At 46.2% G+C, this 26,069-nt stretch overlaps 1 protein-coding gene across 2 annotated transcripts in view; it reads right to left on the bottom strand.

Moving 5' to 3' along the window:
* Positions 1-5,911: 5,911 nt before the first annotated feature.
* Positions 5,912-26,069, bottom strand: part of ACER1 (alkaline ceramidase 1) — a 33,843-nt gene continuing 13,685 nt past the window's right edge. For both annotated transcript variants that reach the window (XM_078622010.1, XM_078622004.1), the window contains exons 3-7: positions 25,520-25,634; positions 19,786-19,927; positions 10,970-11,107; positions 8,813-8,950; positions 5,912-7,678 (exon numbers count right to left, since the gene is read on the bottom strand). In XM_078622010.1, coding sequence (XP_078478136.1) covers positions 7,501-7,678; positions 8,813-8,950; positions 10,970-11,107; positions 19,786-19,927; positions 25,520-25,634 — 711 coding nt within the window. In that variant the 3' untranslated portion in view covers positions 5,912-7,500. The remainder of the gene's footprint in view (positions 7,679-8,812; positions 8,951-10,969; positions 11,108-19,785; positions 19,928-25,519; positions 25,635-26,069) is intronic.

Below are 26,069 nucleotides of genomic sequence, written 5' to 3'. Positions count from 1 at the left end.
TTTTTCGGTAAAGTCACGTAGGTAAAAAATTAAAATTAATAAAAGTAAAATAAATTAAAATATTGGCGAAACTACACATGCCCCATTCAGTCAAATGTTTTGCTGATCAAATTCTAAAGCAAAGTCACTCGATTCGGAAAAAAAAACACAAAACCGTTCCGTTTAATTCGAGTGTCAGAATCATTCGCCGCTACGGCTGTCCACTGCCCTCTAGCGGTCACAGCGTTCAACGTCAGAAAGAGATTCCAAGGCAGCCTCCTCGCTCGTGCGGGGGCAGTCATGTTGCGCAGCTGTAGGATGAGCGAGGCGGTACACGTGTCGTAAGACTGGGGGCCGTCCATAAATGACGTCACGCGATTTTGGACGATTTCTGACCCCCCCTCCCCCCCTTCGTCACACGGCGTCACAAAAAGTCAGACCCCCCCCCCCTTAAATATGACGTCACAAAGCTCTGCCCCCCACCCCCCCAAAATAAAACATGCTTCAAATCGCTTGAACTATTGTTATTGTAGTGCGTATTTAATGTGGCGCTGCACTCTGATTTTGTAGGAGAAAACATTTATTAAAAAGACTATTTAATTAAGTAGAACGTGTTGTCTATATTTATTTAAAGTTGCGCATTTTGATGTGACGTCACATTTCTCACCCCCCCCCCCCCCTCGTCACACATCGTCACAAATGTCTGACCCCCCACCCCCCCTAGGTGCGTGACGTCATTTATGGACGGCCCCTTGAGTTTGTTTTTTATTGTAGGCCAATGTAGAAATATCACAAATCCACTTGTGAATGTGTGGGTGAATATGTGTCACTTGCGCGGCACGAAGCCAATATTCGCCCGCTCTATTCTCGCCCAGACTGGGAGACATCCAGTCCCGAAGCTCTGGCCGCACAAAGCTGGTCAACGTCTCTCAGCCACCGGAAGGATTTGCTTCCGTTGGGCAAAACAGGATTGATGCGGCCTAATGAATTGATGAGACGGTCAGCTGCCGGGGGGTGCATTGTGCCAACGTGCATTGCGTGCGCCTCATCGGATCGTGCCGATCAAGTAAGGGGCCGTCCATAAATGACGTCACGCGATTTTGGCCGATTTCTGACCTCCCCCCCTCGTCACACGGCGTCACAAAAAGTCAGACCACCCTCAAATATGACGTCACAAAGCTCCCCCCCCAAAACCATATTTCCATTTTGAAAATTAAACATGCTTCAAATCGCTTTAAACTATTGTCATTGTAGTGCGTATTTAATGTGGCGCTGCACTCTGGTCTTGTAGGAGAAAACATTTATTTAAAATGAGGCGTTGGAAAGCTGAAATTTAGCATAAAATGTACTTGAAAATATTCAACGTTTAACTAAAACTGCAGATGTTCAGAATATTACATTGAAATTCTCTTATAATTATAAAATATTAAAAGTAATTATAACTATAAAAACAATACTTTAAACTTTGTGGTAGAACGAAGCAAAATGGAGAGTACAATTATAACAATCACATATTCATTTCACAGAATGAAAAGCCCTGATAGAATCATTAGAATCAAAATGTTTAATAAGAATCATTACAAAATTTACTAAATTTATGCTTCTACATTCTCCCATGGAGAAGCAAAATGCTCCTTCATGGAATAAAAAAGGTGACCTTAGTAAATTTAAATTATCAAATAGTTAATCATGAAAATTAATCAAAATTTGTGTTCTACCAATTCTATTTAATTAACATTTATTTAAAGTTGCGCATTTTGATGTGACGTCACATTTCTCAAACCCCTCCTCGTCACACATCGGTCCAGGCTGTGAGGATATTTAAATGAACAAACATTGCATTTATACGGTATTCCATTCTTGCGTATGAAGGCGAAATGTTCAGGAACTCAAAGCCAATCTGGAGGTCTTGCGAGCCACGAGAGGGCTTCAAGGAGAGGGTTTGTGTTGTCTTCATATTCCTCCTCCACTCAAGGAGAGCAGACTCCAGTTGCTTACTCGATCATCAATTGTTCGGGCTGCATGGCCGCAGTTGCGCTCTGGCTTGTCGTTTAATGTTCCATTCGTGAAGGAGATGTTTGGCATCGGCTTCTTCCTGGTTCTTCCAACGTCTTCGAGGAATGGCCAAAGCCACGTTGTGCGATGTTTGGGTCTTGAATGACCGGGGGCATGTTTATTGTGGACGTCCGCTTTGTTCCACTCCGTTCGTCAGCGTTCTTCCGCATCTGGATGAGACTCGAGTCATTGCTACAGATTGTAAAGCCATTGCTACAGGTGGCTGATGCATTAAATCACAAATGAGAAATAAGGCAAAGCTCACCTGCGCGTCGGTGGCCTTTAGTCATTGTATTTGTCGCTGGTGCTGGCCATGAGTAGGAACTGAACTCGTGTTGCCGGGTTCTCAGCGCAGCACGCTAACACACCACCAACTAGCACGGCTGGCCTATGTACGGTGCGAAATAAGTTCAACATACGTACACACTGCGCCACCGCTCCCCACAATATATATAAGCTAGTGAGATACAGTACTGTATGTAAGTATACATAAGTACAATATATTATATGGCACACTGCTCTGGCCGTGATATCCAGTGTGAGATCCGATTGAACCGCTGCCAGTTGGAAGGTAAGAGGGTTTTTGCTACCATGGCTGGCAAGCTGCCACTGCTTGCGATGGTGGTAAGGGATACATTGCCCGTCTAATGAGTTCTGTTTGGCAAGTTGCCCACACAATACATCGGGTTTGACGCTGTTGCCATGAGAGCGTCCGCAACGCATAAGACTTGGGAGCTGCGAGGTTTGACAGTGTTACAACGTCATCGTCACTTTATTTTCTTCTTGGTTCTTTCGGTAAAGTCACGTAGAAGGGAAGTAATAAAATAATAAAATAAAACATAATAAAATAATTCTCACGACGTTTCGGCCACAACGCAAGCAGCCGTCCTCAGGTGAAGACCAGGTCTGTCGGGGAGACGGCGTCTGAATGAATGACGCTGTCTCCCCGAAAGACCTGGTCTTCACCTGAGGACGGCTGCTTGCGTTGTGGCCGAAACGTCGTGAGAATTATTTTATTTTGTTTTTTTTGTATTATTTTATTACTTCCCTTCTACGTGACTTTACCGAAAGAACCAAGAAGATGAATCCCTGCAGTCACGAAAGCTTTAAATCGAAAAGTCATCGTCACTATTAGCCATCGCGTGTTCTGTTCTTGCGTATGATGGCGAATTTGTTCCGGAGATGAATGCCAATGACGAGATCTGCTAGCCACGAGAGGGTTGCAGGAGGGAGAGTTTGTGCAGTTTTGCTATTCCTCCTCCATCGCACCTCCGACTAGCGCGGTCGACTACATACGCTGGGGAAATGTTCAACGTAATTCGTTGGAGGAGCAAACAAACGTCAGTGGCTTACTAGATGGTCTATAGTTTGGGTCGCATGGTCACTCGCGCCCTGTGGCCTGTCTTCAATGTTTACACTTACGGGAGATGCGCGCATCGGCCTGTCGCTGTTCTGAAGCTGTTGATGGTTACACCGGTGTGGGTCTCGAATGAGGTGTTGATTTCTGGATGACTGCGCTTGTTCAACGTTGTCCGCCAGCGTTCTTCTGGATCTGGGCAGACTCCGTAACGGTGACAGTGGCAGCAGCGCCAACTCAGAAGGGAGATGGGCACGAGTCGTCAGTGGCGGGGGGACATTGCTGAGGTGTTGTTTCATGGCTATCCCGGTTGTCGCGAGCAAGAAGACATGTTAACTCATCTTCTTGGTTCTTTCGGTAAAGTCACGTAGAATGGAAATAATAAAATAATAAAAATAAAACATAATAAAATAATTCTCACAACGTTTCGGCCACAACGCAAGCAGCCGCCCTCAGGTGAAGAACAGGTCTGTCGGGAAGACAGCGTCTGTCTGACAGAGTGGCCGAAACATCGTGAGAATTGTATTTTATACTGGTAGGAACGAAGTGGACCAGACCACCAATAGATTATATCGTCCGTCCGTCCGTGTATCAACATCGCCCCCTACTGCAAACACTTGGCATGACCCTGTCCGACAAGATGGCCGCCCGCTCCCCCTGCGATCTGTGAATTAAACAAGATGGCCGTCGCTTCCGGCGCCTCACGGCGAAACTTTTTGATCGACTGACTCTGGGCGAACTCATTTATTCTGGTTGGTGAACAGTGGCGGGGAGGGGTGGAGGAGGAATTGATGATAAAAACAAACTTGCACCATCGTTACAGCTGCCGCGACGAGAGATGTGGGAGGAGAAGCGGCGACCGCTGCCTTGCAGGTGAGAGGTGCGTGTGTGTGTGTGCGCGTGTGTGCGCGTGCGTGCGTGTGTGTATGTGTGTGTGCGTGTGTATGCGCGTGTGTGTGCGCGTGTGTGCGCGTGCGTGCGTGCGTGTATGTGTGTGCGCGTGTGTATGTGTGTGCGTGTGTGTGTGCGTGTGTATGCGCGTGTGTGTGCGCGTGTGTGCGCGTGCGTGCGCGTGTGTATGTGTGTGCGCGTGTGTATGTGTGTGCGTGTGTGTGTGCGTGTGTATGCGCGTGTGTGTGCGTGTGTGTTTGCGTGCGTGCGTGTGTGTGCGTGTGTATGCGCGTGTGTGTGCGTGTCTGTGTGTGCGTGCGTGTGTGTGTATATGTGTGACTGTGTGCGTGTGTGTGCGTGCGTGTGTGCGTGTCCGGCCCACTCGAGCGGCGTGATGAATGGGCGCTATTGGGCTTCGGATCGTTATTCACGGCGAACTGGAAGCGTAGCAACACAACTTCATTACGTGTGCGTGTGCGTGCGTGCACGTGTGTGCGTGTGTGCGGTGTGTGTGCGTGTGTGTGTGCGTGTGTACGTGTATGTGCGTGTGTGCGCGTATGTGCGTGTGTGTGCGCGTGTGTGTGCGGTCGATATCCCTGTACCGGTATTAGTATTATTCCTACCAGCCCACCCCGCAGGGTCCTGTTTATGTTTTATTTGTATTATTTTATTATTTCCATTCTACGTGACTTTACCGAAAGAACCAAGAAGATGAATCCCTGCAGTCACGAAAGCTTTAAATCGAAACATGTTAACTCGTTCGCCGTTTGCACCTTCTCTGCAGAATATTTGGTGGCAGAATATTCGCCAGAACAGGAAGGCAAGGCGATTGGCAGCTGTTTCTGTGTTCTGGTTATCGCATTTGCACGCAACTGCTGCTGCATATACACCCCGTAGGAAAGAATGCCCCCCCCCCTCATGCCGTTGCAATCCCACAAGGGCCAGCGATGCCACAATCCATCTCACAGCCCTGCCCATGCCTTGCCCCCTAAGCGTCGCAGTGGTCATCTTTCAACTCTGACCTATCGCTAGCTGCAGCCCCTTCTCCACCTCCGGGGGTGTCTGCCCCCCCCTCTACTCCCCGCCCAATCTCTAATCAATTATATTTGATGGTGTCAAGCCACGTTCTCATTGTTGGGTGTCCAGCACGTGAGTCGATCTTATCAATTACATCCGTTTTGCATTTGACTCCGACTCTGCATGTTCAATCTTAACATATGAGTTGCTAGGTGAATCCTACATAGTATTATCATAATAATAAAAATATGATGTGAGGAATGTGGCTTAACGGTGTGGGCTAAAGCAACGTTATTTACAAAATGAATTTCGGTCATGAATTCGGTTCGGGCAACTGGATCGTATTCGCTATTGTCGGCATCGGATGACCATGAATAATGTACGGGGATAAAATATTTATCCGAGTTGGCGAGACACAAACAGAAATGCTTAAAATTATAAAAGGCTAGAACAATGAAAGTGTACCCATTGAAAACAAGTGATTGATATGATGATTACAGTATTAATGACACTCCATATGGCAACAACTGTAATCTACGTGCGCGAATCGTGCCTTCATTGCATTTCATAGCAACTCAAAGCGGTGTAAATATTAAGAAATAGCATGCATCGTCATTATAAATATACTTTTTTATTCAATAGATCGTAGAATAATTTAACCAAATTTAATTCCAAACAAAACTGTGACATCCCGTATTTTAATTGGTCTGTGGTAAACGTGGCTTTCAAATGTTTCGAATGCAGATCTTCTGTAGCTGTTTGACCACGGCACAGGTAAAATAATAGGATGTAAAAATTGAATGCAACTGCGAAAATCACACTCGTAAACGTGAACATATTAAACATTGGACACGTTTGTACACAACAAACCAATGCATTGTTCAAAAACCAACACAACAACTCAACAATTACCACGAACAACTCACACGAACAACTCACACGAACAACTCACACGAACAATTATTTCAAAGCCCCATGTTGCCCAAAGTCAAGAGCGCTTATCTAGTCGCCATCATTACAATCATATTCATCTCTCCCATCGGAATTGCCATTGTCTAAAAATCTTGAGCAAACTATTTAATTACAGCATTTAAATAAAGTTATGAAAAGCACTCTCCTCAATGAAGACTACATAAACACATGTTGTTATGATCACTCATTCCAATTTAAGAGGCACTAAATACACGAATAACAAGAGTAAAATATATTGCATTTGTGAATTCCATGTCTTGTTTTTAGATTAATCGAACGTTCGTGGTAGTGCAATACCACGGGACAATCTTTAAAAACATTGACAGATAAAATCAAATTTTTAAAATCTGTCGATAGACACCTTCACGAAGCTGCACCACGAGCAGCATATTAATTTTGGCACACCAGCATTACCAAACAATATTTTGGAATATAAATATTTTAAATGTAGTCAAGGAATGTTTAAAAATGCCAGGAACTCCAATTTGCAGTGTTATAAATGCATAATATTTGACAAGCGCTGCTTTCGCGACAGTGTTGATGAGGATGAACTTACAGTTGGACACACTACACAATAACTATACTTACTGTAATTTGTGTACATTCAACTTGAAATTAATAGTTGCGCCAAAAGTCAGCGAAGGCGTTGAGGTGAAGGAATGTAACACATGCATTACTTCATAGAATGTCTAATGCATCAAAACGTTGGCTTTTTAATCCTTCATTACTGCCGATGGAAAACATTCCATCAAAATGTTATGCTGCAAATAATTGCGGACCACTCCGACAATTTACACAGTAACCCGTCAGGCTGATGATGGCCTATGACACGCGACCTAGATTAATTCAAAGAGTTGCATGTACTGCACGTAAGCGTGTACAAATAGTGTAAAATGTATCTCGTACGGTGTATATACAATTAACCTCGTATATACGTATACATTGCCACGTACCCTGATATTGTTTGCAAAACAAAGTAATTCCCTCTGATTATAGTTCTCCGACGTGTTATGCGGTTGCGTCTCGTGTTATTCGGCACGATGTTCGACGCTTCAGGAGCTGTGAGCTTCTTCAGGACGTGGAGCGAAACGTCGGACACCATGTCGAAACTAACGGGCGGCACAACCCGGACACACGGCGGAAGAGCCGTACAGTCCAACCGCGGAAAACCTACACAGTGGTTTCCGCTTACTCTCAATATGGCCACGTCCTGGCAGACTCGGCCCCCGCTAGCAGGATTTCCCATTAGCCTGGCCAGCCTCCAGGGCGATGTATGGGACACCAAACTCCCACGAGCGCTTGGGCCAGTAGCAGACGCGAGGCTTGAGGTGCGGCACCTCCGTCACAGCTTCAAAGTAAGAGAAGAGCACGCAGCAGTAAGTGCTGGAGATGGCGATCATCACGTGCCTGTAGAGACGAGGAGGAGGAGGGGGAGAGTGAGAGAGAAAGAGGGGATGTGAGCCGGGTGAGCTGGCAGCCGTGGGGTCACGTGCATCCCCGGAGTATGCTGGACAGCAACATGAAGAGCAGATACAGTCAAACTCCTCTTATCTGTGGCCCTATTACCCTTAAATTATATTATACCGTGGTGGATTTAGGATTTGCGGAAACGCTTGTTATCCATGCCCACATTCTACCAACGTATTGACGATTATTATATCTGCATTTTTTCTCCCATCCAGCATCGTGATATGGATAAAAATCGACCAGGATTTGTTTTTACATATTATCCACGGTTAATGTGGTGATATTTTTCAGATGTGTGCAGAACATTTATGGAGAGCATTGCAGATAGTATGATCTAGATTAGGATCCGTATTGTTCAGCCTACAGATAAGAGGAGTTCGATTGTATTCCCATTTCTCTATTATCAATAGGAGCAGTTTCAGGCTGCTTTTATTTGAAATACGATGTATTACCAATCGACGGCCCCAAACGATAAATGCATTTTTATACTTTTTCTTAAACTATCAGACAATTGCACGTATCTTTATCATCTTTATCTCATGATCCCGTGATAAGATTGCGATCCTGTGATGCAACAATCCATCCAGTTACTTCGGAGCAGCTTATTTCATTGCTCAGCAGTGGCTGTCCACTCGGACCCGTTACATCCCATGAATGGGTGCCACGGTGGCGAGATGTTAACTCCCTCGCCAGGTATACAAGAGGTCGTGGAGTTTGATCCCGACCCTGACACCCTGTATATTTGGAGTTTACATGTTCTCCCCATGGTCGCATGGATTTTTCTCTGGGTCTTCCGGTTTTTCCCTCCACATTTTATAAACATGCACTTAAAGTATTTGGCTGCTATACATTTCTGCGTGATAAGCCACTCCGTTGAGCTATCATTTACGGCCAGGCCGCTTCTGAAAAAGAGCTACGTAGCTCAGTGGCCCTTAACTGGAAAAACAAAATCAGTTGAGTTTTCAGTTTAGATAACCAGTGCGTCATTATTCTTGACTATCGGCCCGACCAGTCATCGTCGCACGAGAGAATACTGCCGTGGCGGGGTGCTCGTAGACATAGTAGACGTCTCACCAGATGCTGTGCAGGTACGGGAAGCCCAGGCCCTGCCAGAAGGAGCACTGGAAGCGGTCGCTGATCCAGCAGGCGATGGCCAGGCTCCAAAGGACGACGAGCATCAAGGACAGCCGCAGGACATCGCGATTGGCACACCTGCCAATGGCCGAAAGGGTCACTTGACTAAAAGAGCTCGCGTAGTACGGCGTCTGGAGATGGCTGTTGCTCATCACTGCTGACCCGCTTTAGTGTCATGTGCCCAACGGCAATGTCTTTAGCTCGAACTCCCTCCACTCTGTCCAATCTTGAACTGTCATTTCACTGTACCCCATTCCATTCGAGTAGGATTGCGACCTGTCCTCATTTTCGTCCAGGATAGTCCTCTTTTTGAGGCAGCTGTCCGGGGAAATCTGTGAGTCTTCCCAGAATGGTAAACGTTAAACGTTTTTCGCTTTTGGCAGTCGCTGATTGCTATCTCAATACATTTTGTTCAATGTTTTATATACGGCCACGTTTTCGATAGCAGCAGCATAAATAGCCCAGCACACCACAGCACATGACAATCAGATGGCTAAGCTAATCATCCCTCTGGAGATGGTAAAATGAATAACACTTTGTGGGAAGTCAACAGCGGATGTCCTATAGTTTGGCTCACCCCCTATATGCCATGCGAAGGTGGCATTGAAACCACTGGCTCAGGGTTTTAGAGAGGAGATGAACAACTCACCATGCTAACTTCAAATAGGGGAAGCGCTTAAGATTATTTTAAGCGTCATTGACCCTTTCCCGGTTTAAATGAGTGCTAACTACAGATGTAACAGATGTGTTTTACTACATCATAGTTTGGATTGACCACAGGGTCAGAACACCGAGCCGGCACTGCTGAGCTCCCGGGTTCGAATTTGGCTTTCAGACAATCGCGTGATTAAACTGATGATTTGAGTACAGTGAGCTAATGGTATCCAATGACTGCACACACAAAAAATCATCATCGAATTTGGATTTAACTTAATTTGGCTTATTCCGGCTCCGATAATAAAAAAAAATTATTTTGAAGAGGTGAACACACTGTGCAAGGGATATCAAAGGTGTAGTATCCCTGGTTTGGACAAATTATCCTATTGAAGTTCATCTGGAAGGAGTTCCCTGATATAAAATTACAGGGCTGTCCTCTGACACAGGGTAGTGTGCACTGCTATCTGCACGAGTTCCAAGTGGAAACGTCTTCGTTTCATGAAGTGGCACCTACATCACAATTGAAACATAATTGATAAGTAAATATAGTTTGGGGAAAGCTTGTTTAAAGTAATTAGCTCTTACAAGCGGCCTCTATACAACATATATTGTATCACTAATTATCGACCATGAGCAGATACACACTGTGTTTTAATAATAACTGTCAATTTGATTTAATTAGGATGGCATCTGTTGCAGATCATAACATTGTCAGCATCAGTAATTGGTCATTATAACATGATTCATTATTTGAACACTTACTTCGTTTATGCATTTTTGCAATGGACCACCTTTAATTCCAATACAGCACAATTGGCATATTTGATGCTGCAAACTCTTATTTTCCATTTTTATTAAAGTATAAATGTAAAGTATAATCAGTTCATCTGTCATTATTAAGCTTCTCGCATTATAACAATTTATTATTTAATTTACAACCATTACAGCTGAAGAGGATCTCTGGATTAGCAATGTTGATTGTCGAGTCTACTGTATAACGGAATGCTGTTGCTTGAACAATGCATATTATTAAAATATTTGAGTGTCACATTTAAATGTATTCTGGAATTTTTTTTTAATAAATGGAATATACTTTGAGAGCTGTCAAACCTCCCGCAGTGGCTTTAGTTCTTACGCAAAAAAATTAAATCTGGAAACATCAAAGCCACGGCAATTTAGACAATGGCCCCTGCTAACACAATGGCTTATGTTTTGAAAAATTAACGTCACAGAATCCTTACCATCAACAGAATATCCAATTTGCAACATTCCCAGGGCGCTGCACTCAGCAAATGGGGCTGTCATCAACCGTCAAATCGGGCCGGCTTTTCAGCCGCAAAACAACGTGGGGCGCGGTGCTGCATCGTGCTGGAGTTTTCGCTGGGCTGAGGGGGTAGGTGTGTGTGTGGTGTGGGTGGGTGGGTGGTGGTGGGAGCGCACCTCTTCATCTCTGTGACCATAACGTAGATGATCTGCAGGGCGATGCTGTTGAGCGCGTAGGCGTTGATGGTGGGCCGCAGGAAGGAGAGCACGGAGCAGGCCAAGGCGCCAACGAACACGAGCACTCCGAAGTGAAACCTGCACGAGAGGTCACACGCGCCACGACGATTGAGCCCGACTTGGCATTGGCCACCCACCAGAGGTCGCAACCGGGTACCCGATACCCGTACCCTACCCGATACTCGGCTACCCGTACCCGGCCAGGTACGGGTAGCCGTTTGCGACCCTGGTGCGGCCGGGTACGGGTACGGGTACGGGTAGGCCGTGAGTCACCGGTGAGTAACCGTTTGTCACTCATTTCGGGTAGGATACGGGTACGGGTACCCGTACCCGGCCGGGTATGGGTAGCCGTTTGCGACCCTGGTGTGGCCGGGTACGGGTATAGGTAGGCCGTGAGTCACTGGTGAGTAACCGTTTGTCACTCATTTCGGGTAGGGTACGGGTAGGGAACGGGTACCCGTACCCGGCCGGGTACGGGTACCCATTTGCGACCCTGGTGCGGCCGGGTACGGGTAAGATATCAAAACCCGTTTGCGACCTCTGCCACCCACCCTCTCGTGTGCCGTGCCGGCCTTCAAAGGTGCTCTCTAACAGCACTTGCGCCAAACAGTCTGTTAAGGCTACACGGGGGATCTTTGTTTTTTTGTCTTGTCTCCTCGTGTGTTCGTACGGTTATATCATCTGTGCGGCTCGTTTAGTCGTCTGGACAAAACATTGAGACGAGTCAACTATTGTGTAATTCAACTAGAAACTTGTTGTGAAATGGTATAGTTTAATACATCCATGGAGCGCGTCCACGTTACAGAATGATGTGCTTCCTACGACCGACCGTGGCGATTATAGTAAGCATTTACAAACACATTTGGGGGGGGGAATTTGTTTTGCTGCGAAAATCAGATTGAACAAACAAATGGTTCTGCTTCGAATTCATGCCCGAGGGAGTCAAGTTCCCTGCTCCTCCCCGCCCAGAGACTCCATCTGTCCACTGCACGTTTCCTGCATTCTCATTCATTGCACACCAGCATGTGTCTACCCCTCGACTCAAACGTTTAAAGCAATGCATTTTTAAAAGAGATATTAAAAAAAAAACATTAGGATTAGCATGGTGAACAAAAGTTGGTCAGTTGTTATTTTCTGATCTGGGTGAAATGTCATAGGTCACCATCAATACCATCGGTCCCCCAGTTCCTTCCAGTCAGAATGACGAAACTCTGCCCGATAAAACTCATGCAAGAGGGCGTTGCGAATAATACGAACTCAAAGATGCACGCGAGAGGTTTATTATGACGCGATTCTAAATAATTAAACGACTGCGTACAATTCAGCCTTGTAAATTCTGGTGGGGGGGGGGGGATGGAGTGGGGCTTAGCTCCCCCATTGCTGAATGCTCAGCACCACCTCTGCATTATCAAGAACAAGTCAAACATGTAGGCACCCTCGTATACGCGGGAGGGGAGAGCCAGAGGAGAATGTATGATCGACGAAAGCAGGTCGCATCGTTGCGATACGATCTGCTTTGTAGCACACTAAGCTATATATCTTTTTCAGAAGCGACCTGGCCACAAATGATAGCTCAACGAAGTGGCTTATCACGTGGAAAAGTAGAGCAGCCAAAATACTCTAAACGCACGTTTATAAATGTGGAGGAAAAACCCGGAGGCCCCGAAGAAAAATCCACGCGACCACGGGTTAGAGACACGGATCGAACCCACGACCTCCTGTATAGCAGGCGAGGTAGTTAACATCTCATAGCCACCGTGGCAACCCAGAAACGTAGCTAATGTGCAGTGCTGGGACCACTAAAGTGCCAGAAATGCGCCCGATCCTGTCGGACGTGGGTCACTAGGGCAGGGAGTACATCCCCGATGTTCTGCCTCGTTCGACGGGTGGCCAAGCTCGAAGCGAGTGTCATTGTGAGCAGCAGAGGGCAGCAGCAGCATCTATACAGGATTCATCTTCTTGGTTCGTTCGGTAAAGTCACGTAGAAGGGAAATAATAAAATAATAAAAATAAAACCATAAAATAATTCTCACGACGTTTCGGCCAAGACAGCTGTCTTATCGACAGACCTGTTTCTCACCTGAGGACGGCTGCTTGCGTTGTGGCCGAAACGTCGTGAGAATTGTATTTTATTATGTTTAATTTGTATTATTTTATTATTTCCCTTCTACGTGATGACTTTACCGAAAGAACCAAGAAGATGAATCCCTGCAGTCACGAAAGCTTTAAATCACACCGCGGGACACCCGTTGCCAATGAGGCGTGGTTGTTGTTGTTGTTGTTCCACAGCAAGGGATTTTACAAGTGAAAAACATTTCCGGAAATGAGCGATATAACCCCCGTTCACAAAGCTGCGCTGACCAGCGTCGAGTAAGTTATGGGGCCGTCCATAAATGACGTCACGCACCTGGGGGGGGGGCGGTCAGACATTTGTGACGATGTGTGACGAGGGGGGGGGGGGGTGAGAAATGTGACGTCACATCAAAATGCGCAACTTTAAATAAATATAGACAACACGTTCTACTTAATTAAATAGACTTTTTAATAAATGTTTTCTCCTACAACATCAGAGTGCAGCGGCGCATTAAATACGCACTACAATGACAATAGTTTAAAGAGATTTGAAGCATGTTTTATTTGTTTTGGGGGGGGGGGGGGGCAGAGCTTTGTGACGTCATATTTGAGGGGGGGTCTGACTTTTTGTGACGCCGTGTGACGAAGGGGGGGGGGAGGGCAAAAATCGTCCAAAATTCGCGTGACGTCATTTATGGACGGCCCCTACGGCCAGCGTAGGTGAGGCTGTTGTCGTTTGACCGAACGTCACCGTGCTGTTCAGTTCGGGTCGGCGAAGGTGGCACGCGCATCGGGGATGAGTGGGGTTTGCTTCGCTTCACCTGTGCTGCCGAGAATATGGCCGCACAACCCCCAATACGAGAACCTGTTTGTGGTGGTCACCACCCACCATCCAAGCAACATCCAGGCTCAAGCCTGCTCCGATTCTGAGATCTGACAAGCGCTGGTACAGTCTGGGTGATTTGGTCAAAAGCACAGCAACAGCAAATGAACTTGAATTACGAGTTAGTGTTGTGGATATAGCAAACTTATTTTGAAACGTAATTTGAAAATGCTGTCTCGTTACAACTCTTTCTATACATATATCCAAGTTTACCCCATGCCTGCGCTGCGTTTTGAGATGCGGTTATGGTACGGTGAATTATAGATAAAAATTGTATCGTTGTTGAACCGTCTCAAGTCATGAGTCGCAATTGGTGTCTGTGCATGTCACGTTCTCTTTATTTTGCAACTGCTGCAATCGTAAAAAAAAAACTTTTTAAAAGTGTGAGTGCATGTTGATGAAGGTAATATTTGGGTGTTTGAGTCTAGGATTGTCCCACGAGTGAAAGGTATTAAAGAAACCTGTTATACCGGTCATTTCGTGTAGCACTGGGGTGTGTTTGTGTCACGAAGGCATTTCTTACGCCTGATGCCATTAGGGGCCGTTCATCAATGACGTCACGCGATTTTGGACAATTTTTGACCCCCCCCCCTCGTCACACGGCATCACAAAAAGTCAGACCCCCCCTTCGAATGACGTCACAAAGCTCTGCCCCCCCCCCCCCCCAAAAAAAAAAACATGCTTCAAATCGCTTTAAACTATTGTCATTGTAGTGCGTATTTAATGTGCCGCTGCACTCTGATGTTGTGGGAGAAAACATTTATTTAAAAGTATATTTAATTAAGTAGAACGTGTTGTCCATATTTACTTAAAGTTGCGCATTTTGATGTGACGTCACATTTCTCAACCCCCCCCCCCCTCGTCACACATCGTCACAAATGTCTGACCCCCCCCCCCCCCCCCAGGTGCGTGACATCATTTATGGACGGCCCCAAACACAACACAGCGTTGCAGCAAATTCACTTCAAATTACTTTGGCAGTTTCCTATTAAACACAAATTTGGGGCGATTTTGAAGAATACCGAATGTGATGTTTAAATTCATTTCCCATGTGGTCTGCAGTAGAAAGGCACATTGTATGATCCGCGGTGTGTGAGGAGCGGTGGTGGAGCGGTTAGCGCGCTGCGCTGTGAACCTGGCGACACGGGTTCGATTCCCGCTCATGGCCCAACAACCCAGTGACGATTATCTGAACCGGTCCCGGGCCTCCCCTAGGTGGACTCAGTCTCAAATGAGTACCTGGTACGATGTGTAAACATCGTCACTAGGGAGACAAAGGCGGCCGGGCGTGGTGTTGGCCACCCATCCCCTCGTGTGCTGTGCCGGCCTTCATAGGTGCTCGCTAACAGCACTTGCTAAATGGAGGATCTTTGTCTTTGTTATCACGGTGAAACGTGTACCCCTCCCAGGGACCATCTGTGCCGGTTAAAAAAAATTAAGGCTGGCCTGCCTACGATGCATCGTGGGTTTAACCTGCAGGCTGGATTATGTGAGGAGCTCACAAATCCTTGAACGATCTGGACATATTCAAGGCTGCATTGGCTGGGTCGTGTAGCCCGCATGCCCAGCTACCGCATGCCCAAGCAGCTTCTGTTTGGCCGGCATGACACGGGCTGGAAAAGAGATGGCCTGATGCGGTACAGAAGTATGTGGAGCAAAGTGGACTTGTCGATGACTGATACCAGCGGTGTCAACATCGGCCTCTATGGAGGAGGCAATCACCCTCCAACAACAACAGAGGGCAAAGGCGTAAATTCTCACAATAACGAGCGGGAGTGCCAGGCAGCAAGTTGGCACAGTAGGGGGCACAGTAGGGGGCACAGCTGGTAGTACATCTGTCAGCCATCTCAGTCAGTCAACCCATGGCACCCGGTTCTGTCCAGTGACCTCCTGTCAGCCTTCGACCCTTCATGCTGCCTCAGAGTGCACCTGGCCTGGCACAGGCGTCGTGGTGACATCACTTGGTGGCGAATGGCGGCTCTTGTTGTTTTCACGGTCTACACTTAGCTCGATCACGCTGGAAACAGGTGAAAGTCACAATGATGCTGCCATGGTGCAATGGGATTGCTGATTGATCAGATTCGATCTCCTGGCACGGCAGTTTCAACAATGGGTAGCAGCGTGGCGGGTCGCGTGTAGTTAGGGTTTATGTGAGAATACTCCTACTACCACCATAGTAGTGCTATCAAGCAATTGCAGGGCTGCACCTTTACCTTTTCACGTAGCTATTTGTGAATTTGCACTATTGGGGGGCATGATTTTTTAATCCTGAAACTAGTTTTCCGATACAAATTAAAAGTTAAACTAATTATTTGGCGATTAAATTATTCGGTCGCTGCATTGGCAGTGGTGCACAAGCGCAATCAACAACGAAAAAACTCAACACACAACAATACTTGAAATGAAATTATATAATATCTTATTTTTCTCCGTACACACGTTTCCAATGAAGAGGAGCCGTTACCTGAAACGTCACCTATTATGTATTTGTTCGCTTTTAAGGCCACAAAGTGTTCTCGATGACCGTGACCCCCCTCGCTGCTCCCACGTGAAATGTGGCGGTCGACATATCTGCTGGTGGGCCTGAGCCAGTGACAGAAACTCCATGTTCCTATGGTACGAGGCCAAGTCCACATTACAGATCTGGCACCATGACAAACACTTGGGGCACCCTTGCTGTGGAGTGAAACCAGTAACCCTCGTGGCAAGTTGTGTGTGATTGATGTGTGCTGACCCATGCGTGTGAGATTACCAGAGGTGTGGACTCGAGTCATGTGACTTGGACTCGAGTCAGACTCGAGTCATGAATTTGATGACTTGCGACTCGACTTGGACTTGCATAACAATGACTTTGTCCCACCTATGAGATGTGGACTCGAGTCATGTGACTTGGACTCGAGTCAGACTCGAGTCATGAATTTGATGACTTGCGACTCGACTTGGACTTGCATAACAATGACTTTGTCCCACCTCTGGAGATTACGCAACAAGACACAGTTACATGGCGATGGCCCGGTCATGGTTTGGAGATCAGGCCACTGAGCTGGCACCGTAGAAATCATGGCTTTTGAAGGCGTGAAGCCGCCCACGATTAAACTGGGTTCCCTAGTGAAGTCAGTTGTCAGTTCACAGTGTCAGCCCAGTCAGCAGTGACTGCAGAAACTGTCAAATCGAATGTATTCTTAAACGTACCATTCGGATCAGTTTCACACGTATTCTTTCGCTACCAATATGATCCATAATAAAGGGATTTTTGGGTTAGACACATTTATATTTACGCAATCTAACCCAAACAAAACCTTATTATGGATAATATTTATATACATTCCAGCTCAGAGAATGAAAAATATCCATCTGATCGTTATGTAATTATCAACGTCATCGAGGAGAGTAAGGGCAAAATGCAAACCCGGCTGCGTACAGGATAAAGAAGGCAACTCTAAGGATTCTTCCAAGTTCCGTGGGAAAGAAAACCTCTTGGGCAGCCATTCTCCGACACACGGGGTCGTACTGCTTCTCTGTGATCATTCCGAATGGCATCTTCACTTCATGGCGCGACGCCACGCAGCACAATTGGAATAAATAGGGGGGAGAGAATTTCCCAAATCAAAATGAAAGAAACAAAATATAGTTGCATGCTCAACATATTCTTCCTGTAACCTAATTCACTTGCTCGGCTTTACACGTTACATCAATTAAACTGTGAGCTAATCTATTTTTTATTTTACCAGCTGTGGCACACTGAGCTACTTAGCTCTTTTTCATTAAGCGATCTGGCCACAAATGATAGCTCAGCGAAGTCGTCTAATCACTCTCAGCTCGTGTTTCAAATATGTGAAGGGAAAAAACCCGGAGGGCACGGAGAAAAATCCACGCGACCACGGGGAGAACACGCAAACTCCAAATATACAGCAGGCGTCAGGGTCGGGTTCCAGCCCACGACCTCCTGCATACCAGGGGAGGGAGATAATATCACCGTGGTCCCCAAAAACAACCTTGCTGACCTCACCTGCACTGAGTTATTTGGTTTTGGTCATGAGATAATGTGGAAAGGCAAGATTATAGACTCTTACTGTTAAGGATTTTTTAATGCGTAATGCAAAGTCAACGAGAGCCACATGTTTTAAGATATTTCACATTCCTATAAAGCATTGTTGACTTTCAAATATTGATCCTGGTCTAGCCAGCAAGGCTGCCTTCTGTGTGAAAGCTCAAATCGCGTTAATCATTGTTTCTGCCATGATCATATTTACTTTAATAAATACTTAAGGAGTGAACCTTAGGGGAAATTAAATAAATAAGGGGACGATACACCGCCTTCACATATCTGTCCGTTCACGTCCTTTTGTTTTTTACACATCCCATTCGCCCCACGGCCTTCCGGGAGTGCATAACTACAGCAAGAACATGCACACACTTCGGGAAATTGCCGTTTCAAATGTTAGATTTGTGATTATCTGTTTTGATGTCTTAGACTTGAGTGAGAATATGAACCTTATGGCGGGACCCCAGGGTCCCGAATCAACGGAAGTCAAAATCGTAATTAACAAATGTTTTTTTGGCGACTCCGTCCCACCGCGCACATCAACGCCGCGACCCACCCGGCGCGGATCATTCTGTTGTCGTGTCCAAGCGCAGCAGCGAGGAGGAATGCGCAGCAGAAACAAAACTTTGAAAGTTTGATTAGCGCATCGTGTAGAGCTCGTCGAGAGGAATAGATTGCCGTGTCGTTCGCCTTCAACAGACGTAAAATGACGTCGCAACGCAGTTTATGCGAGTCCCGCCATAAGGTTCATATACCGATCCACGAATTTGAGCAGTGAAGTCAAACCAGAAGCAGGTGTTGGGTGGATTTGTTACATTGCAGGATCATGAGAGATGGTAGCAGATTTGGGAAGCCTTCATCAACCAGTGGATAGAGCGTGGCTGGTGATAATGACGATGGGCCCTGCCCAAAACTGACTTGAACACGGCCATGGTGACCTGTCCACTGTGGGTGTGGCAAACGGAGATGTATGGCAATTAAAATAAAATAAGCACTGTATATGTTGACTTATGATGGGGTCTACTTCAATTTTTGCCTGGGTCGCCATTTAAAAGACCTTTCAGCTAAATAGGCCTTACCTGAAATAAACTGACTGACTTGGAAAACAAGGAAGCAGTGAATTCTGTAGTTGGTTATACAGTACGTGATATGCTACCTACAAATATCCCGACATGAGCTTGCTCGGCCTGCAATGATTCATAGCTTCATGGATTAGAATTAGTTCTTGCACTTAATATACACACGCAAAATTGTGCAGCGTGTCATACTCAACTCTTTAAGATTCATATGTATTACATGTTAATGATGGAAACAAGAGATCACAAACAAGACGCAACACACGACACGGTGATCGGAATCAGGGAGCGCGCTAACCACTACCACGGCTCGACCCCAATAATAATAATAATAATAATTTAGTCTCCTTAAATACCAACTCCATTCCCCTACCGCCGTAGGGCAGCGAGCCCGAACGCCCCCGCACCGATCAATCCCTAATTTTGAGGGTGTGTTGCGGCGAGTTCGTGACACGTGAGGGGTTCCCCCCTCTTTTTGAAATCTACTTCGGGTTTCTAGAATGTCAATTTAAAAAAATGTGTAAACAAAAAACAATAAATGCAAACTCCAAAGTGACAGGCGACAGTGACGAAACGGGTGAACATCGTGCACGACCTCTAGCTGGGAAATGTGCAAACTTCCCCGGACATTTGACCAAGTGTGCAGCCTCTAGCGACTTCCCCGTCACGGTTGGCGCACCTGTTCCTGTTGAGCACTGTGGGGAAGAGCCTCTTGGGGAACCAGAGGACGTAGGCGGTGGCGAGCACCCACAGGATAGACAGCTCGTCAAGCAGCTGCCCCACGTAGCTCAGCGTCCAGTGGAAGTAGATGGAGCAAGCGCCTGCCGCAGGAGAGGACAACATCAAAGGAATGCCCTCGCAAAATGTGCCGACATTTTCACACCTCCCGATTAGCACGGTTGGCTACGTACAGTGCAAAAGAAGTTCAACACGCATACATAGGCCACGGTGGCGGGAGGTCGTGGGTTCGATCCCGACCCCGACGACTCGATATTTGGAGTTTGCGTGTTCTCCCCGTTGTCGTGGGGATTTTTCCTCTGGGTGCTCCGGTTTTTCCACCACATTTAGAAACATGCGTTTGTAGTATTTGAGTGCTATAAATGTCTACATGATAAGCCACTTGGTTGGGCTATCATTAGTGTTTGTAGTATTTGAGTGGTATAAATGTCTACATGATAAGCCACTTGGTTGGGCTATCATTAGTGGCCAGGTCGCTTCTGAAAACAACTAATAGCTCGGTGAGCCTGACCTGGTAAAGTTACATTTTTAAAATAGTTTAGTTTTGTACGTACAGGCACGCGGGAACACTTTGCTCCTTCGCATCCGTGCCTTTACCGTAATCCGCAAGGCGCGTCTTTCTATTTTCAAGTTCACATAAAAAAGAAACAACACGTTTACAGCACCTTCCCTGTCCATCGTGTTTGGAGAACCTGGGCGCTGGAGACACGAGTGGGCAGGTGTTACGCCTGTTTCTCCACCTGCGGGCGCCGTGTTTTCAAGTAGACCAATGATTTATTGCTCTGGGACATTGTTGTTTTGTGAAAGGCGCTATTTTAAATAAATTGACTATTATTATTATTATTATTATTCAGAAAACAAAAGTAGGCCTCCCAACGCTAGCTGCTGTTATGTGCAAGGCTCAGGATTTGGGGACGGGTGTTTGTCTACGTGCTGCGTCACAAAATACATTAAAAAAATTGAGAATTACTAAACTCTGGCGACTCTAATCTCTATTACAAAACAAATTATGCGTGAGGTTAAATGGGATTGAATTGACTTATGGACCCAGACTAGTAAAGGGCTCGCCACTAACAAATAAATATACAATGGTCTCGTTGCCTGCTACAAATACACTACAACAAGAATGTATAGAAGTTCGTATCGGCAACATCATCACTGACTGGAATTTCACAGTTTGTAGCGGATGGCACAAACATTTAAGTTTCACGATACAGTGCATCTGTTTTAGAAGCCATTCCATTTTACACAGTGCCCATTTTGCACTCGTGAAAATCTAGGGTATACAGAGATGCACGTTTATAAATGTACTTACTTCAGAATAAGTACGTGTGATTATAATGCTATGCTTTCGACTGCCTGTTGAGGAAGTGTTATATCTGATCAGACCTCTAACTCGAATCGCAAACCTTTGCCAACTTGTATTGGCCAGGTAAACCTTGACAACCTGTACTGCTGGCCAGGTAAACATTTGACAACCTGTATTGGCCAGGAAACCCTAAAACACCAGTTTTGTACATTAATCAGGACAACCCGCATGACAAAGATAGTATGGAGGGCATCATCCAACAGTGGATGACCAAACGGTTGTACATTATTATTATCAGTGGCAAATTATTTTTGCCCAAAAGGCAGAAAGAGAAGAAACCTTTACAAAATTAACTTCGGGAATGTGGGACTGACAGTGGTGCCATGACTCAGTGCTTCAATGATCTTCAATCGAAGGTCATCAGACCATCAGAAATAAAGGTAATCCATCACTGATATATATCTACAGCAAGGTGATATCTCATTGAGACAATTATTATCTAGTTCAAGAGAAAGCTAACATTTTTAGTATACTAGAGGCAAAGCAGCACCCAGCACTATATTGCAAAGGTAACAGCCAATCCATTAAACTTGATTTGGAGCTTTCGTGACTGCAGCAATTACTCTTTGGTTCTTTCGGTAAAGTCACGTAGAAAGAAAATAAATGAAATAATAAATACGGCGTTTCGATTGCAAATAAATAATAGAATACGAGGTTTCGACTGCGATCGAAACTTCGTATTCTATCATTTAATTTATTTTCTTTCTACGTGACTTTACCGAAAGAACCAAAGAGTAGCCAATCCATTGTTTTCTGCAGACTCGTAGATTTGTTTTTAATTTCCACAAACACCACAAGCACACCCGTTAACCCCTTTATCAGTGGCCCTACCTTGTTACAGACCAATTCAGACCTCATTGGTCACCGCGTGCCCCTTACCAATCTCAACGTTCATCCTACAAAGTCCCATCACGAGGGAGAAACACAGACAAAACCAAAAATGTGTTGCCCGTATTGAAACGGCCGTACGCCGTGTGGATCTGAAAACTTAATTTCCCTCGACAAAAATACGGGTAAACCGTATTGGTTGGTAGATATCCACAAGACACTCGGGGTGAGAGAAAATTGGATGAAAATTTCAGTCAGATGTTTTGAGAAATCAGCAAATGTTCAGGTGACATAAAAGTTCCGGTTCTTTTGTCAACTAGGTAAAAGCGGTGCACATTCATGAAGTTCTCCCCTCTTCTCGTGGCAGCCACAGCCTGATGGTGCATGTGGGAGGGTGAGCTCACCAATGGGCCTACCACCTCTGGGTTGCACCCTGGGCCTAAAGCGGGCTGTCTGTGGGTCTCACCCCCTCCGATCCACACGTTCAAGGACCAAAAGCATCACACAGAAGCCCAATCGACAAAACACCGAGTGGCAGCATTCATCGCTGCGCTTTGCTCATCGACGAATGAACACGATGCGGTGGCTTATTTTACAGCTATGGTATTAGCAGGATAAGAAGACTGAAATTGTGAACGTTAAGTTAACACGCCAAAAAGCGGTTGCGATATTTCTCTGCGCGCAAAGCAGACTTTGAAGACCACTTGCCAAATTTAAGCGAAGGGCAATTCAGGTTCTCAGCAACGTTAGGCCTGCGTACAGAGAATATATAAATAACCTCTGAAATGAAATGTAATATATCCTCGAACAACAAATGTGCGTGTGGTTTTTAGAGATTGATTACTCGTATAACAATAGAACTCCGCGTTCACATCCACCTGCCATTCAGACGTCGCCAGTGCGGCTGGTGTGGCATAAGGGTTGGTTCAGGTACTGAGGGGCCTAAATTACTTCCACTGGAGACTCCCTGTTAAATCCTTCACTGTCAGCGTAACCGTGCCATCCACCTTTTCTGTATGACCCACACTGACATCCTGTTAACAGCCCATGCTCACATGCCCTGCGGTGCTGACGTCTAGAAAATTGCATTTCAGAAACAGTTTTTTTTCTTCTTCCTTTACAGCAACAAGGCTGATTGACGGGGTAGGGCAGGGACTTTCAAAAGAATGTTTTTCACTTGAATTAAATCAACTTCGATTCTATTCTCGCGTGTGGGAATATGTACAGCAGATAAACGCCAATGTCGAGGTCTGATAGCCACGAGAGGGCTTTAGGAGAGAGAGGTCGTGTGGTTTTGCTATTCCTCCTCCGTTGAAGAAGCGTACACTAACAGTGGATTACTATACGGTCCATAGTTTGGGTTTCATGGCCAATATTGCACTGCGAAATGTTAACTCCCTCGCTTGATATGCAGGAGGTCGTGGGTTCGATCCTGACCCTGATGCTTGTATATTTGGAGTTTGCACGTCTCTCTCCCCGTGGTCGCGTGGATTTAGTCAATGTCCCTCATGGCACACGAAGGGCCATTGCTAGGAATGTCGCCTATTATACATTAAAGGCAGCGTTATTGATGAAAGTGTTCATTTTTGGGGGTATTTGCGCTTGTGCACCATTGCCAATGAAGGATCAGCAAATAATTTGTTGAACTTGGTAAACAGCCGTGTAGATTTCGAGTGTACAGGTGGGGCCCATAGGCTGGAGTGGCCTAGATGATGAGCATCTAAGGGGGGCGGAGGAAGAATTTGACAGGGGTTCCATTTGGTTACGGCGCCACGGTGGCGAGACATTAACTGCCTTGCATGATGTACAGGAGGTCGTGGGTTCGATCCCGACCCTGATGCTTGTATATTTGGAGTTTGCATGTCTCTTTTCGGAGGAACATCGCCTCTGACTGGCGAATACAAAATGTGCTACGGTAAATGATTATTACGACTTGCAATAATAAACAGTCCACATACCAATTTATTCCTAAGAGTCTACGGTGTCCTTTAACACAGAGGTTTCGGGACGAACAATCCATCCGCCCTATATAATGGCAAATGCGCTCAGATTTGAAGGACCTGAATAAAAGCTCTGTCTCTATTTTTAGGACAGATTACCCGCAGCTGACACATCACCGCAGCTGGGCGTGATCATTATCCTGAATTCGAGGACTGATGTTACCTGATTTTCGTGCTGCAAGCTGACTCTTGCCCTGCCTTGTCTAATCCAGGCAGGTTAATGGACCACAGAAGCCTGGATACAAATAAATGCACTCCGAACCGGAGCGTGCGTTAGTGCGCGGTCTTCAGTTTGGGCATTCAGTTCGGTGACAAAAGGCTGTCAGAGCAACCAACCTCTGGCGAGCGCGTGCGCATTTCCGACAGATTCACGGTCGTCACAGGTGTAGCCCCCGGTTTTGTTTCACAAACAACGCTTGGTCCCGGGGTCTGTCATGCTTACATTCACACGAAGTGAAATGTGATGACGTATTGCTGACGATGTATTACGAAGCCTTGAACAGTACGTGAATTGTAGAATTTAATTCGATGTACTTTGGCCAGTGAAGAACCATTTGAGATCCACTGCATCTTAAGCAACAATGTAGTTGAACCACGTAATAATAATAAATGTCCTTTGATTATCTACTGCTGGATGAAGGCCTTCCCACACCATGTCTGTCATGGAGGTTCAAGGGCCATACTTCACCACGCTGGTCCGTGTGGAAAGGGTGGCCGAAAACTACTGCGCACTCATTTCTGCACCCACGCTCCCTCAAATGTTGTCCGCATATTTAATCCACATATTCATTAATATCAAACTGACGCATATTGGATTTCGCTGGAACTAATTTACATGTTTTTGGCATTTTAGCACAGGCGTCTGAGATGGATGCTGGGGGATTTCGTGGCAAGACAGAATGAGCAAATTGCATAATTCTGGAAAAGAACACAGCAGGTGAATATTGCATTTTTGATTTGGCAAAAACGGTTCGGCTGGGTGGGGCGTGTGTGCAGGATGAGGAGAGGGACAATTGTCGAGAAGCATCGGAGTGGTCTCCACGAGCTCTACAACCAAGGGGGGGGGGGGGGTGGCTGGACCGAAGACCAGACGTGATCAAAACCCAAGCACGTCGGCATTAGCGACTGCTACAAATTAAATTGAAGCAATAATCGTGAATCGTCTGTATCGCTCGCGCTTTTCAATTTTGACTGGTGTCACAGCAATGATGGGCATGGGCCCCTGGTGCAAGTAATAGAATGTGTCCCTCCCTGTCCAAGATCTCCCCTCCTCGTAGCCCGGCGCTTGGACCCCTTCCTCTGGTCCGTGGGCCTCGGTGCAGCTGCACCGCCTTCACACTCGACAGCGACGCCACCGATTTAACATTTTTTTATTTTTTGCATGGCTATGGATGGTTGTTTCACACGCACGTGCACGCAAAAAGAAAACCATGAAAACCCGAAAATGAAAACGCACACTCGCCGCTGGCCCTCCTTACCGACAACCATCATGAGCAGCCAGACGGCGTGGACGGCGGGGCCGCGCTGGCGCCCGTAAGGTGCGAACAGGTAGTGCATGAGCGGCGGCAGCAGGAAGAAGGCCACATTGCTCACCTGCAGCGCGAACAGAGAGAAGAGCATTTCAGGTGATTATTATTATTGTTACACGGCAGATTGCTGTAACCCACACTCACTGCATGTCATGCAAAAGCCAAAGTGATTTGTTCCTGAAATAGACATTAAGGTGGTGTTCAACTCCTCTTTAGAGCCCTAAGCCAGTGGTGGAAATTCTTTGGCAAGCGCAGGGTCTTTCCATAATATGAAGTATCATTACAGTCTCGCATAGGGGAATATAAAGCCAGCAAAGGTACGATCGGGGATGCCGTGCTTGTTCATCCATAGAATGGCAAGGCGAGTCCTGGAGCAGGGGTCGATAGAGAAGCAGGCTGTGTGCTCAATGAGTTTGGATGGGGGCTTTTATCGTGAGCCTCTGAGCTACCATAACCCTCACTCCAACCAGAACCCTAACTCTATACCTTAGACCGGTGA

The sequence above is a fragment of the Lampetra planeri genome, chromosome 3 (genome assembly GCF_965212315.1).
Source record: "Lampetra planeri chromosome 3, kcLamPlan1.2.h2, whole genome shotgun sequence".
Classification (NCBI taxonomy): domain Eukaryota; kingdom Metazoa; phylum Chordata; class Hyperoartia; order Petromyzontiformes; family Petromyzontidae; genus Lampetra; species Lampetra planeri.
This window is presented reverse-complemented; position numbering and strand designations above follow the sequence as displayed.